Below are 13,861 nucleotides of genomic sequence, written 5' to 3'. Positions count from 1 at the left end.
GTAGAAACTTAATTTGCTGTAAAGTTGCTTTGCAATGATTTGTATCGTGAAAAGCGCTGTACAAATAAACTTGAATTGAATTGAATTGATAATGTGACCTAAACGAAGCATGTAGATGATGAAAAGAAAAGGCCCAAGAACAGATCCCTGAGGAACACCATGCAAGACAGAAGCAGCAGAGGACTTAGCCTGATGAACGAAAATATAGTACTGACGGTCTGACAAGTTCAGTCTCCTCGAACATCTTTCTGACACACGCCACAAACATGAACCAAAACACAGCAAATAGCCTACTTAACTGCTTTTAAAAGCTTACATTTAGATTAGTTGACGTTAAATGCATTAGTCATTTTTAAATAAATCACATCCATTTGTTAGTCTCGTTGTTATGAGAAAAAGATGAGCTGCAATAAAGGCATTAAGAATCCATACAACTGCAGCAGCGGAGGACTATTATTCTGCTGCGCGGAACTGAGGATTGATCTTCGGCTGACCAATCAGCAGAAAGGGGCGTTTAATTCCCGCCCACGTGTAGAAATCGAATATTCAAGCTGTTTATTCATTTTTCCACCCATGAACGAAAAACGAACATTTAAGCTGAATTCTCCTTTTTCGTTTTTTGGAAAAAAAACAAAAAAACGAAAAAGGAGCCGTTTTCTTATTTTTCTACTTTCAATATTAAATAAAAAAACGAATGATCGAATGATACACGGATCGTGTGTTTATTATGTTTTTGTCAAATTCTTTAAGGTTCTGTATATTGAATTGTTACATATTATTTCGTAATTGTACAACATGGTATTTTGTACATGCGACTTAGAATACAGTTAAATTTAAAATTTAAAAAAATCATTAAATTTAACAAATTTACTATCAATACAGATGCTGCATCCACTGTATACAAAAGAAAATGAGGTTTGGCATATTACCACTTAAACGTATATGTGCAAAAAAAAAAAAAAAAAAAAATTAGTCAAAACAACCAATCCTTAGCCAGGCAACAGTCACAGGATGGCAGGAAAATCTCAACAGTGGCAAAGGGAGCAAACTGCCAAATAAAACCCGAAGAAGAAGAAGAAGAAGAAGAAGAAGAAGAAGAAGCTAAACCTCGGCCAATCAGAATGAAGGACTTGTGGAATCATGGTTTGAATCATTATAAAATATATAATGCTTTAATTACATTCTTAAAAAAAATAGATCTGTTTAACAGGATTTAGAAGGGTTTCATTTTTTATTTAAAAATGTTCTATTATTATTATATAATTGTTTTTTTTTTTTTATTTAGTTCTTCCTATTCCATCAATGGTCCACACTCCAGCCCAGTAGGTGGCGGGAATGCACCTATCGTTTGCCAACCGCCATAAAACTCCAAAAGAAGAAGAAGAAGAAGGACTTGTGACAGCGTGTTGATAAATGTAGCATGTCAGTGTTCATTCCCATGATTAATGTTATGTGACTTCGGTGCATCTAATAAAGTGAACAGCATGAGGACTCTGCTGAGGCTGAAGCTGCTAATGTCAGAAGGTGAGATGAGTTCATTTTAATCAGAGTGATACACTGCTATATTAGTAATGGAATACTAACAAGTGTAGAACACCAAAACAATATGAAGTGTGTAGCAATAAACGTTTTGAACAGTAGTGTGCATCATTCTTGTCATATGATCTCACTACGTTGCAGCTCTGCGAGTATCACTCATCCTCGGGGGAAAATAAAACATTTCTTAACTTTTGGCATTCAGATCTGGTTACACATGTGTTCATATGCTACTCCGAAGCTTGTGTCAAGATAAATAAATAAATAACAATAAAAAATTAACTTTTTACCAGGGTCTACTGTATTACTGTATATTTGTAAACAGGGTCTGTATGTATTGTTTATATGCCTTTGCACTGTGTAACACATTTTTTTCTTAAAGGGATAGTTCACCCAAAAGTTTAAATTTAGTCATTATTATCGCCCTGTTGTTATGTTGTTTTATTACCTTTTTTTTCAGACCACAAAAGGACCATTTTTTTTTTTTTTTTTTAAATGTGCTGCTTATATTTATCTATATAATGGTAGTGAATAGTGACCAGAATCAGGCTTCAAAAGAAAGATGCAAAAGTGATCTGATAGGGTTTAATGAAAAATAAACCAAAATCTAATTTGGCGAACAACCCAACAATTGCTTAGCCAAACACTGGAAAATCTTAACAAGATGGTAGGATGTCTGTAGAGGAGAAGATTGGAGACTTCTGCATCTTTTAGAAAACACAGATCACAAACGTAGATACAGAACAGGCAGATGATGATATGAGTGATGATGCAGTGCTGTCTGTTGTAGTGCGGTGGACAATGTGGCAAAACAGATCCTCCTCAAACTCTTCCATCCGGAGCCTGGAGTCAAACACATCCATCCTTAAACATCTTATCTCCAAAATTACTGCCACGGGTCCAATTTCAGTAGCTGAGTACATGAGGGAGGCACTGACCAATCCAGTGGCGGTATGTATCATGTCACATTTACTTTTCATACTGTATATTATGGAACTGTTAAATTGTTTGTGTCCTTACAATTAGTGCTGGGTAAAAATATAGCTTTTCACGTGAATCGCAGACCTTATTTGAATGACTAAATGTTGGTTATTAAGATCTAAGACCTAAGATCTTTTTATATATATACTGTATATATATTTGTCTTTTTTTCTGAGAATGAATGTAAATTTTTTGGCAGCGCTGCTCGATTATGTCAAAAATCATAATCATGATTATTTGTCGTCAATATTGAAATCACAATTATCCATCACACTTGATGGGCAATATGATCAACTTTCACGAATTAGTAATTTTTAGATATCAGTGAAATTTCACAATTACCTAATAACTAACTAATGTAATAACTAATGTAAATAAAGGTTCCTCAAAACAATTATAGAAGACAAATAAAGTCAGTAATACAATAAGAGCAAAGACACTAATCACAAACAAAAAGGACATATAAATACAACAGAACAAAGATACAAATGAAATAAACAGTGCAAATGAAATTAAACAGTTTTTCAGTAAGGTCTACTAATAGTATTATTCAGGTAAGTTATAGCCTACAATGGAAATGTAGTCACATGGGGAACTGGTTCTCATTGACTAATAATTGCATTGATTATTTTGTATTTGTATGCATGGGAGATTTGTACGCACGTGTGTATTCGCATGAATTTGTTCTTAACCTTGTTCCAATGTTAGTGAATTTGGAGTATTCTAAATGAGTCATTATAAGAGGTAATTAGATAGCAAGTTCTCTTCCACCAAAGACCAACAGTCTGCTGTTATCCTTTTTTTAGGGATATTACGTGAAAAATGACATGCTTGGAGCAGGAGGTGATTTTATTACATCACCAGAGATCAGTCAGATTTTCGGTGAGGTAAGCATTGTTTTGAACAAAACGATCACTGATACTTGCAACCATATAAAAAGATTTTCTTATTTAATAAAATATATATGGTCTTCCACAGCTGTTGGGTGTCTGGTGTGTCAGTGAGTGGATGGCGGCTGGGAAATCCTGCACGTTCCAGTTAGTGGAGCTCGGACCAGGTAGAGGTTCATTGGCCAGTGACATCCTGAGGGTAAATACTCCCAATGAATATTTTTGGCTTCAGTAACACCCTGTCAGACTATGATTGTCTGGTAGAGGAAGGTGCTATAAATTGTACTAATATTGGCACCTTTGGTAAATACGAGCAAAACAGGCTGTGGAAAATGTATCATGTTGGTTGGTGTTTCATTTAATTTTCACTCACTTTTATTTAAAGTAAAATTGGGTGCCACAATGATGGCTTCTCCTATAATGCTTAATGATGTTGAAGAACACATGGCAAAGGATTTGAAAACATTCCTCCATACAGAATCTCCAGGATCTTCAGGTTCAGAGGTTCCTGCTTTTTTCTCGCTTTGTTTTTTTTTTTCACCCCATGTATATTTGTACGTTTTTCAATCATATACAAAAGCCAGTGCGATATACAGACTACATGGTTATAATCCATCTCAACAGTACTAGGGATAAAAAAGAAAACGATAATAGCAAGAGAAAAAATGAGCAAGTTTGTACACCTCTGGTGTAAAAGATTTTAAACATACACACTACACACTGACTAAAATTAAAAAAGTGAAAAAGCATAATAGGACCCCTTTAAATAATATTAAGTGTAGCGAGCCACATTCACTAGGCCATTCCAGGACCCAGTATTAGGACGGGGCCTAATAAACTAACTGTAAACTAACAAATCTATTTCATACTTATTCAGACAGAGAAGCAAGTATTTTCAGTGACAGCTCAAGTTCACTGAACATTCCTTACCTAATGAGTTTACTTAGAAAATTTGAGTACAAGTTGAGTAAGGATTTAAGTGCACTGACTGAACTCAACCCAAACAGTTTTCTTAACCAGCATGTTCACATTAATAGACAAATATGTGGAAACAGTTTGCCCTACATTTCTTAAGCATGTTTTACTTAAAGGTGTTGTTAATTCAAAAAATGTTGGGACAACAGTGGTCTGTGCATTTTTTTTTGTTAAACTGCAAGTATTGTTCAAACACTTTGTGTATCTTAAACAGGGTTTCTGCAGACATGAACAAGTTAAATTTAAGACTTTTTAAGACCTTTTTAATACCACCTTATATGAAATTTAAGACCTAAACCTGTAATGGAAATACACATTTTATTACATACATATATGTAATATTTAATGTGTATAAATTTAAAATAAAACAAAATATCATTGCTGTAATAAATGATATTTATTACTATGATATACAGTGAACTTTTCATGTCAGCAGACAATATTTCATACAAAATATCCCTGCAAAATAACTGCATCACTTAGATTTTTGGTGGAGTAAACTATTTATTCTGAAGCAATATTTTCATCAGTGTTCTGTCAGCTTTTACATACTTAAATCTGCATATTTACCTTTACAAAGGCCTATTTTTAACCTTTTTAGATGTATGCATCATCTTACATGTCAAATAATTAAATTTTTTATTACAAATGAGTCATTCATTCAACTGATTGAGTGTGTTATCATGCTGGTATCTTAAGGACTTTTGTGGACAGCTGACTCCTAAAGTTTTTGATATTCTTCATATTCTGTGTGGTGGTCAGATAGAACTTAATCTTTTCCAATAAGTTTAAATAGATTTTTACCTTTATAAAGCCATTTTTCTATAAGTGTACATCATCTTTTGAGTAAAATTCTTACATTTAATCAGTGAATTAGAATAATAAGACATTTGGGCTGTTACCAAGCAAATGAAATCAACACAGAAGCTGCATCTGAAGTGGCATTTAGATGTATTTACACACCGATTAATGCAGGACATGAATGCATTTAACCTGCAGTTACAAATGCATAAATAATGTTTTGATATATTAAACATAAAACATTGAATACTGATATTTGAAATAATTACAAAAAATGAAAAGATACTTAAAACGTGAAATTCAAACCGCCAGTAGGTGGTAGTAAGTCACTGTTAAGCGAGTCATTGCGACTGAACCGAATCATTTAAACTGATTTTTTTTTTGGTATTATTTTTGTTGGCGAAATAGTGCAAAAACAGGCAATATGGTGTCTAAAACGTAAGTCTCTTAATAAAACTTCTTGTTTATTGAACTGTTGTAAAAATAATCAATATCACATTTGTATATGGTAATTTTTGGAGAAAAAAAGGCACTCTTCCGTGTGAACTTGATTAACTATATGAAGTGGTATAAATATACACATTTTCTGCTTTCTTGAATTTGTGATCATTCTGAATGTATTTCAATAGAGATAAGCCACTTTAAGCATTTTAGAAAGTCCCGTTCAAGTTCTGCTAATCCACAAGCCTAGTGAGAGTCAAATCAAAACTTTCAAAAACACATAGCAATGTGATTCTTTTATTGAGTGAGAGTCAGTGGGTTTAATCAGTGACATTAACAGATTTACTATTCGGCGTCTTCTCCGCGACCTCCTTCCCTTGGAGTTTTTACACATAGAAAAGGCAAAAAAACATATTGCATTGTCCAGTTTTCTCTCAGAACGATGCTCTGTAGGTGTTTTGAATGTTTTTTTGCGTCGTGAGAATATTGAGCAAAATAGCTCACTTGTCATGGTGTTACTTAACTATATCATGTTATGAATAAACTAAACATTTTGAATTTTTACCTCAGTGTGTTCCTTCTGAGTTTATGTGTGCTGTCACGCTCATTTATTCTGAAGTCTCGAGACAAACGAGTGAGCCTCAGCGCGAGCTTGTATTCTGTATTCTGCTTACTGCAATTCTCTCTGATGACGCAGTAATTTACCGCGGGGAGAAAACATCTTCGGTCTGTCCAAGTCATTAGGGTCCGTCAGGTCCGAGATATTTTAGCGGTAATGAGATCAAAAATATTTAAGACCCATCGAATCCGATTTTAAGACGTTTTAAGGCCTTATATTAGGAAAACGTTATTTAAGACTTTTTAAGGACCCGCGGACACCCTGTTAAATATAACCGAACGAATAAAAAAATTAAACTAAAACATCAGCTTAGCCAAATAGCTATTAGACATCACTGCTACACAGTTACTGCTTTTTAAATGAAGTAACTTGCAGCATATTATCATAATTCTCCTGGACTGAAGCACAGGCTCTACACTTCAGCACAGTGGTAGGCCTGTCGCAATAATCAATATATCGACTTATCGCGCAATATATGTACATGACCTCAATACATTTCGGTGACGCAGTATATCGCCCATTATGTTTACTTCAAACATGAATGTCACCATGTTTTTTTACATTCCACTTGAACCAGTGTCTTTTGCAGCTTCTCGTACATGTGGTGTAGTCATGAGGTGCTCGTTCAAATTAAAAAATGCTTCTACAAAGAAGTTTCATCTGAAGATATGGCCTTGTTTAGGGATCTGTGCCTTTTTGCATACGGACATCTGACTGATAAGTACTAGTGATTGTGTTTTTCAGCAATAGTGTGCACACTTCATTTACAGAGAAAAGAAGGTTCGGGAAAAATCTGTAGATGGAAAAATCTCCATAAAAGTGCATTTTTCTTTTTTTTGTACTTGTTACTTTGCACTTTTTGTTAGAAAATGTTTATTTACTATTTATTCAAGTTTAAGGTATCTAATATTTTGATACTTAATTTCCATGATCTAAATATTCCAAAAAATTAAAAGTTTGTTGTCATTTGGAAGTGTGTAGGCCTTCTCGCATTATTATGCTGTTACATTATGATTATATATTCAGTGGCATAAAATGGTCTTTAAAATGACAATAATATCGCTTATCGCAATTATTTCTGGGGCAATATATCGCACAACAAAAAGCTGTTATCGTGACAGGCCTACACAGTGGTACTGGTAACCTCATAAAACTCAACAGAAACCTTAAAGTTTTTTTTTTTAAACTTTCTTAATTAAGTCAGTTAAATTTTAGATGCACAAAGTATTTGAACAGTATCTGCAGTTTAATAAATATAATTATTACACGGCTCTCTGAATACTTGATTCTGACACACTTACATGAATCGGTATGTTTTCTAATACAATCATGAATTTATAAAAACCTAAAGAAGTTTTATTTAGGTAGATCATACATATTCTGAAGCTAAGAAATGATTCATCCCTTAGATAACAGATAACTTTGTTTTCATACTAATAAAACATTGTCATTTAAACCAGAATAAAATGCATGATTAATACTTTTGCATCTGGACAGATAACTTACAGTTGTTGGAATCATCTCATTGTACCTGGTTAAGACACGATGAGGATAAACTGCAAAAAGGTTTTTCACAGCAAGGTTTTGCTCATATGTACCAAAAGTGACTATTAGTGGAGGGTGCTGTATAATGTATTGCATATCCCCCAAAATGTGGTTGCTGTGCCATTGTTCACAGAAATATTACACGCAAACAACACTGAATACAATATAGAGTATCAAAAGGAATGCATTATGCACTTGGGGATAAATGTGGGGATACTTTGAATTTCATATGAACAAGTGTGGTGGTCATATGTGACAGGTCTTCAGTCAGTTGAAAGCTGTTCTGGGTGAGACGGATATCTCTGTTCATCTTGTGGAGGTCAGCCCAAAGTTGAGCCAATTTCAGGCCGAATGTCTAACTGGAGATAAGACGCAGACATGTAATGATGATCAGCTTGCTTACCGCAGTGGCACCACACGTACTGGACTGCCTATATACTGGTACCGCAGGATAGAGGACGTCCCAAGGGGTACGGATGCATCAGTTTGACATGCAGTCACACACACTCTCTCCTTGATGAGAAATGAAGCTCTTAGTTTGTTGTAACCAAAGTCTGTTTTCCTTTGCCAGGTTTTAGTGTCTTCCTTGCCCATGAGTTTTTTGATGCTTTACCCATTCACAAGTTTCAGGTAAACCGGACTGTAAAATTCAGTATTCACATGAAAAAAAAAAAATATCGCAATTATTTCTGGGGCAATATATCGCACAACAAAAAGCTGTTATCGTGACAGGCCTACACAGTGGTACTGGTAACCTCATAAAACTCAACAGAAACCTTATTTTTGTTAGAAAATGTTTATTTACTATTTATTCAAGTTTAAGGTATCTAATATTTTGATACTTAATTTCCATGATCTAAATATTCCAAAAAATTAAAAGTTTGTTGTCATTTGGAAGTGTGTAGGCCTTCTTGCATTATTATGCTGTTACATTATGATTATATATTCAGTGGCATAAAATGGTCTTTAAAATGACAATAATATCGCTTATCGCAATTATTTCTGGGGCAATATATCGCACAACAAAAAGTTGTTATCGTGACAGGCCTACACAGTGGTACTGGTAACCTCATAAAACTCAACAGAAACCTTCAAGTTTTTTTTTTTAAACTTTCTTAATTAAGTCAGTTAAATTTTAGATGCACAAAGTATTTGAACAGTATCTGCAGTTTAATAAATATAATTATTACACGGCTCTCTGAATACTTGATTCTGACACACTTACATGAATCGGTATGTTTTCTAATACAATCATGAATTTATAAAAACCTAAAGAAGTTTTATTTAGGTAGATCATACATATTCTGAAGCTAAGAAATGATTCATCCCTTAGATAACAGATAACTTTGTTTTCATACTAATAAAACATTGTCATTTAAACCAGAATAAAATGCATGATTAATACTTTTGCATCTGGACAGATAAATTACAGTTGTTGGAATCATCTCATTGTACCTGGTTAAGACACGATGAGGATAAACTGCAAAAAGGTTTTTCACAGCAAGGTTTTGCTCATATGTACCAAAAGTGACTATTAGTGGAGGGTGCTGTATAATGTATTGCATATCCCCCAAAATGTGGTTGCTGTGCCATTGTTCACAGAAATATTACACGCAAACAACACTGAATACAATATAGAGTATCAAAAGGAATGCATTATGCACTTGGGGATAAATGTGGGGATACTTTGAATTTCATATGAACAAGTGTGGTGGTCATATGTGACAGGTCTTCAGTCAGTTGAAAGCTGTTCTGGGTGAGACGGATATCTCTGTTCATCTTGTGGAGGTCAGCCCAAAGTTGAGCCAATTTCAGGCCGAATGTCTAACTGGAGATAAGACGCAGACATGTAATGATGATCAGCTTGCTTACCGCAGTGGCACCACACGTACTGGACTGCCTATATACTGGTACCGCAGGATAGAGGACGTCCCAAGGGGTACGGATGCATCAGTTTGACATGCAGTCACACACACTCTCTCCTTGATGAGAAATGAAGCTCTTAGTTTGTTGTAACCAAAGTCTGTTTTCCTTTGCCAGGTTTTAGTGTCTTCCTTGCCCATGAGTTTTTTGATGCTTTACCCATTCACAAGTTTCAGGTAAACCGGACTGTAAAATTCAGTATTCACATGAAAAAAAAAAAAATACTAAGGATAAATGAACTTTAAATAATTTTTCAAACATTTAATTTAAATAAACCTTAGCATTACCTTAGATGCTAAAATGACTTTTGCTTTTAGAGAACAGAGAAAGGCTGGCGGGAGGTGATGGTTGATATTGATCCTGAAAGTCCAGAAAAACTGAGATTTGTGGTTTCTCACAGTCCTACACTGGCCTCCAGCATTCTTATACAGGTGAGTTCTCCCTCTTTTGCTGAGAACATTTGTCACAGGCAGCATATGGGAAGAAATGCAAGTTCATTTTCCAATTTTATTTCTATAGTACATTTAAAAACAACAGCAATTAACCTGAATGCTTTCCAAATAGTAAGGTTAATAAGAAATGTAAAATAAAAATATATAAAATAATATATATAAATAAATAGCAAATATGTACATTCACACAACACTTCAACAACAATTAACGTATCGTAATGGTGTAGTTTCAGCATCTGCCGGCTAAAGAGGTGACACCGGCCAGCCAATTCCTGACCCCCTGAAGTGGCATAACCATAGATATGTATACATAGATGCCTCATTAGCGGCTGTTTCTATGGGCCGCTATATGTAAGTCTGCCATATTGGAATGGTCAAAGCAGGTCCATAAACATTTGCGTCAAAAGCAAGTTGACTGTGCTTCTGCAACCATAGTTATACACATGTATGAATATCTGTATCTGCAATCTGTTCAGCAGATGATTTCGCTAAACTAACACAACAAATCTTGACGGGTTTAACCAAAGGTTACGCAATGTTTGGCATCTTGGAAAACTCATTGATTTCTACTGTGAATAACGACATGTTGACCGTTCCAAAATGGTGGATGCGCCAATGTGTCTGGAGCAGTCGAATTTGGAATCTACCTATGTGTGTAAACATGTTATGTTACAAAAAAAAAAAAAATCAGCTAATTAACCTTTTTATGAAATGGTTAGTTCAGGTTGTCGGGAGGTAAAACTACAGAGAATGTAACGGAATTCAGGATTCAAAAATCCGTTTAAAAAAAACTTGGGTGTGTTTTGAACTGTTTTGAAAAAGTTTCTCAGTTTCATTATCTTGGACATCCTTGTTTTTCACTCAGTCCTGTAAATTATTCTTTTTAGAATGATGATCGCAGACAGCATGTGGAAGTATGTCCAGAAGGTGGAGTCATTGTTCAGAAACTGGCCAATCGGATTGCAGAGGACGGAGGTTCAGCCTTGGTTGTAGACTATGGACATGATGGAACAAAAACTGATACTTTCAGAGTAAGTGCCGTGAATGCCATCTCTCTCAGGCTTTGTCTTATGAGCTCATTGCTGGTTGATAGTTGATAGCTGAAGTGTTCTTATCACATCAGGACCTGATTCTGTGATCCAACTGCACCAAAATTGCGTTCAAAAACAAATCACAAATGAAAAAGACTACAATAAGCCTACAAAGTTAATTTAAAATGCCAGGATTACATAAAACTGCACATTTGTCATGTTCGTTGTACGAACTTTCAGTGTCCTGCCAAAAAATGTTATTACACTTCATCTGCATCAACCCAATGAGCTTGATCACATCCTGAGCAAATGGTCATCAACCACCAGTAGGGTGTCTGAACTTCATTAGAGAAGGTAAATTGTAACTGTATATAAGGTTTGAGTTTAGGACGTTCATTCCGACTGTTGAACCCAAGGTGCCTCTTGTACACTACTTTGTCTGTAAGTACTTCTTTGTTGAGATCTTCAATATTCTCATCATTTTTTCTTACACCGTAGACACAGAAGAACTGGCCACTTTCACATGGTAGCAGAATACTGTCAGTCCTGTATTTGAGTCCTTAATAGTTACATTACACACAGCGCAGTTATTTATGGGATTGACAACTGCATACTTATTGTACATTTTTAGTCACAACCGCATTCTCAGAAAACCTGCTGCAGCCCCTGTGATATTGTGAAGTTACAATCTCACAGAATATGCAAAAAAAGGGGGCATGGCCAGGTTGAGCTGCGCTAGAGAAGACAAAGAACAAGAGCTGCTTTAGCAGCGTTTTGTTACCATGGCGAACAGACACTGTTTTTTTCCACCCCGGTTCCAAAACCGTTGTTTGGCCTTCCTAATACTGACAAACTTATTTTTAACACTGACTCTGAACATTATAACCCCAACATTTATCTGTGTGCTGCACATTTTACAGAGGACAGCTTCCAGAACAGCTTCTCCTGCAGCTGTACAAAAGTTTTATTACAGCTTAGGTAATACTGTTGTAATGAATAATACTACACTGAATACATATCATCACTGCCCTTTTCCTATATACAGTAACTGCAGTTACTTATAAATAGTGTATAACATTATATCTAAAATATATAAGAAAAAAATAAATAACATACCATTCTGAAACAACCTGTAAAACCCGTGCTTGCAAAGGTTCTGAATGATCCTCTTGTTCGTAAGCTTTCTCAGGGTCTGAATGGAGCTCGAACTGGCAGATGAAACTCGTGGTTATGGTAAGGGGCGTGACATTTCTGGAACTTGCTCTAAGTGGTTCGCCAATCACAACGCACTGGGCCAGCTAACCAGTCAAAGCACATTTCATACAGGAACTGAACAGGGTGTTTGAGACAGACTGGGAAGAGAGGGGCTGCAATAATGTAAAATGTGTGAAAATAATGCGTTTTTGGAACAATCAAGCATGAAAACCTATTGTAGTACACCCCCAAAACCAAATCAATTCTGATAATTAGTATTTTAAATTAAATTTATTTCATTAAAAAAGTATGACTTTCAATTTCAGATATAAATTAATTTAATAATAATTTAATAATTTTATACTTGGAATAAAAAAAATCGAGACTGGCATTGGTAGTGCTTAGTAAAAAGATGGCAGAAAACAATATTTAAAGGGGTCATATGATGCTATTTTAAAGATCATTATTTTCCTGGCAGTCAGGTATTGTTTATCATCTCCTTATATTTGATGGAGTCTGTGATACCATGTATCCTAAAAAGCTGTTCAGGGCCTTTGGAAGAAAAACAGTCACATAACATTTAAGTTCTACCACCATGCTTCACAGTAAGGATGAGATGCTTTTCTGCATGATCATCTTTCTGTCTACACCAAACCTAAAGAAAACCTGTATTTTTGTCTCATCTGACCGTAGAACCTGGCCCAGTTGAATGTTCCGGTAATATTTGACAAACTGTATTCACTTGATTTTGTTGTCAGTGATGACAGCAAAGGCTTTTTAATGACCCAAATAACATCTGCAGTTCTTCTTGGCCACTCAAACCATCCTCTTCACTGCGTGTGGGGTCAGTATAGATGCACATCCTCTTCCAGGATAATTGTTACCATTGACATCCATTTCACAAATGTTGGCCCAAAAAGCAACCACTGATGTGTTTTCTGAAATTTGGGTTAGGCAGTCACCATGTTTTATTGTTAAAGGGGTCATAGGATGCCCATTTTCCACAAGTTGGTATGATTCTTTAGGGTCTTAATGAAAAGTCTGTAACATAGTTTGGTTAAAATTTCTCAACGGTAGTGTAAAAAACACCTTTTTTACCCTGTCAAAAACAGCTCTTTTCAGAGCACGCAGTTTTTGTCCTTTTCCTTTAAATGTTAATGAGCTCTGCTGACCCCGCCCCTCTCTTCCGAGTCGTTCTCAGCGAGACTGTTTACTTTAGCCGCATTCATTGTGAAACTTGCTAATTAGCACATTATTAGTAAAGGCGATTTGCAAAGATTCATTACAAAACATTATACTCGCTTCTTCTGTAGATGAGGCTGGATCATGAATGATTCGCGCGAACATAGACGCATTTATGTAGATCGGGGGCGCATTCCCTTCAGAAACAAATAATCCACTGCCTGTTCAGCGGCTCAGATGTCGGGAGTAAACGACGACTGCTATGTTCATTATTACATCCAATAACAGAAC

At 35.4% G+C, this 13,861-nt stretch overlaps 1 protein-coding gene across 1 annotated transcript in view; it reads left to right on the top strand.

Annotated features, from left to right (window-relative positions):
* Positions 1-1,383: 1,383 nt before the first annotated feature.
* Positions 1,384-13,861, top strand: part of LOC107676706 (NADH dehydrogenase [ubiquinone] complex I, assembly factor 7) — a 15,071-nt gene continuing 2,593 nt past the window's right edge. The window contains exons 1-8 of the mRNA XM_016471350.1: positions 1,384-1,524; positions 2,327-2,487; positions 3,324-3,404; positions 3,496-3,606; positions 8,048-8,258; positions 8,360-8,418; positions 10,029-10,142; positions 11,051-11,194. Coding sequence (XP_016326836.1) covers positions 1,446-1,524; positions 2,327-2,487; positions 3,324-3,404; positions 3,496-3,606; positions 8,048-8,258; positions 8,360-8,418; positions 10,029-10,142; positions 11,051-11,194 — 960 coding nt within the window. The 5' untranslated portion in view covers positions 1,384-1,445. The remainder of the gene's footprint in view (positions 1,525-2,326; positions 2,488-3,323; positions 3,405-3,495; positions 3,607-8,047; positions 8,259-8,359; positions 8,419-10,028; positions 10,143-11,050; positions 11,195-13,861) is intronic.

Source organism: Sinocyclocheilus anshuiensis, unplaced genomic scaffold, assembly GCF_001515605.1.
Source record: "Sinocyclocheilus anshuiensis isolate Anshui unplaced genomic scaffold, SAMN03320099.WGS_v1.1 scaffold468, whole genome shotgun sequence".
Lineage (NCBI taxonomy): Eukaryota > Metazoa > Chordata > Actinopteri > Cypriniformes > Cyprinidae > Sinocyclocheilus > Sinocyclocheilus anshuiensis.
This window is presented reverse-complemented; position numbering and strand designations above follow the sequence as displayed.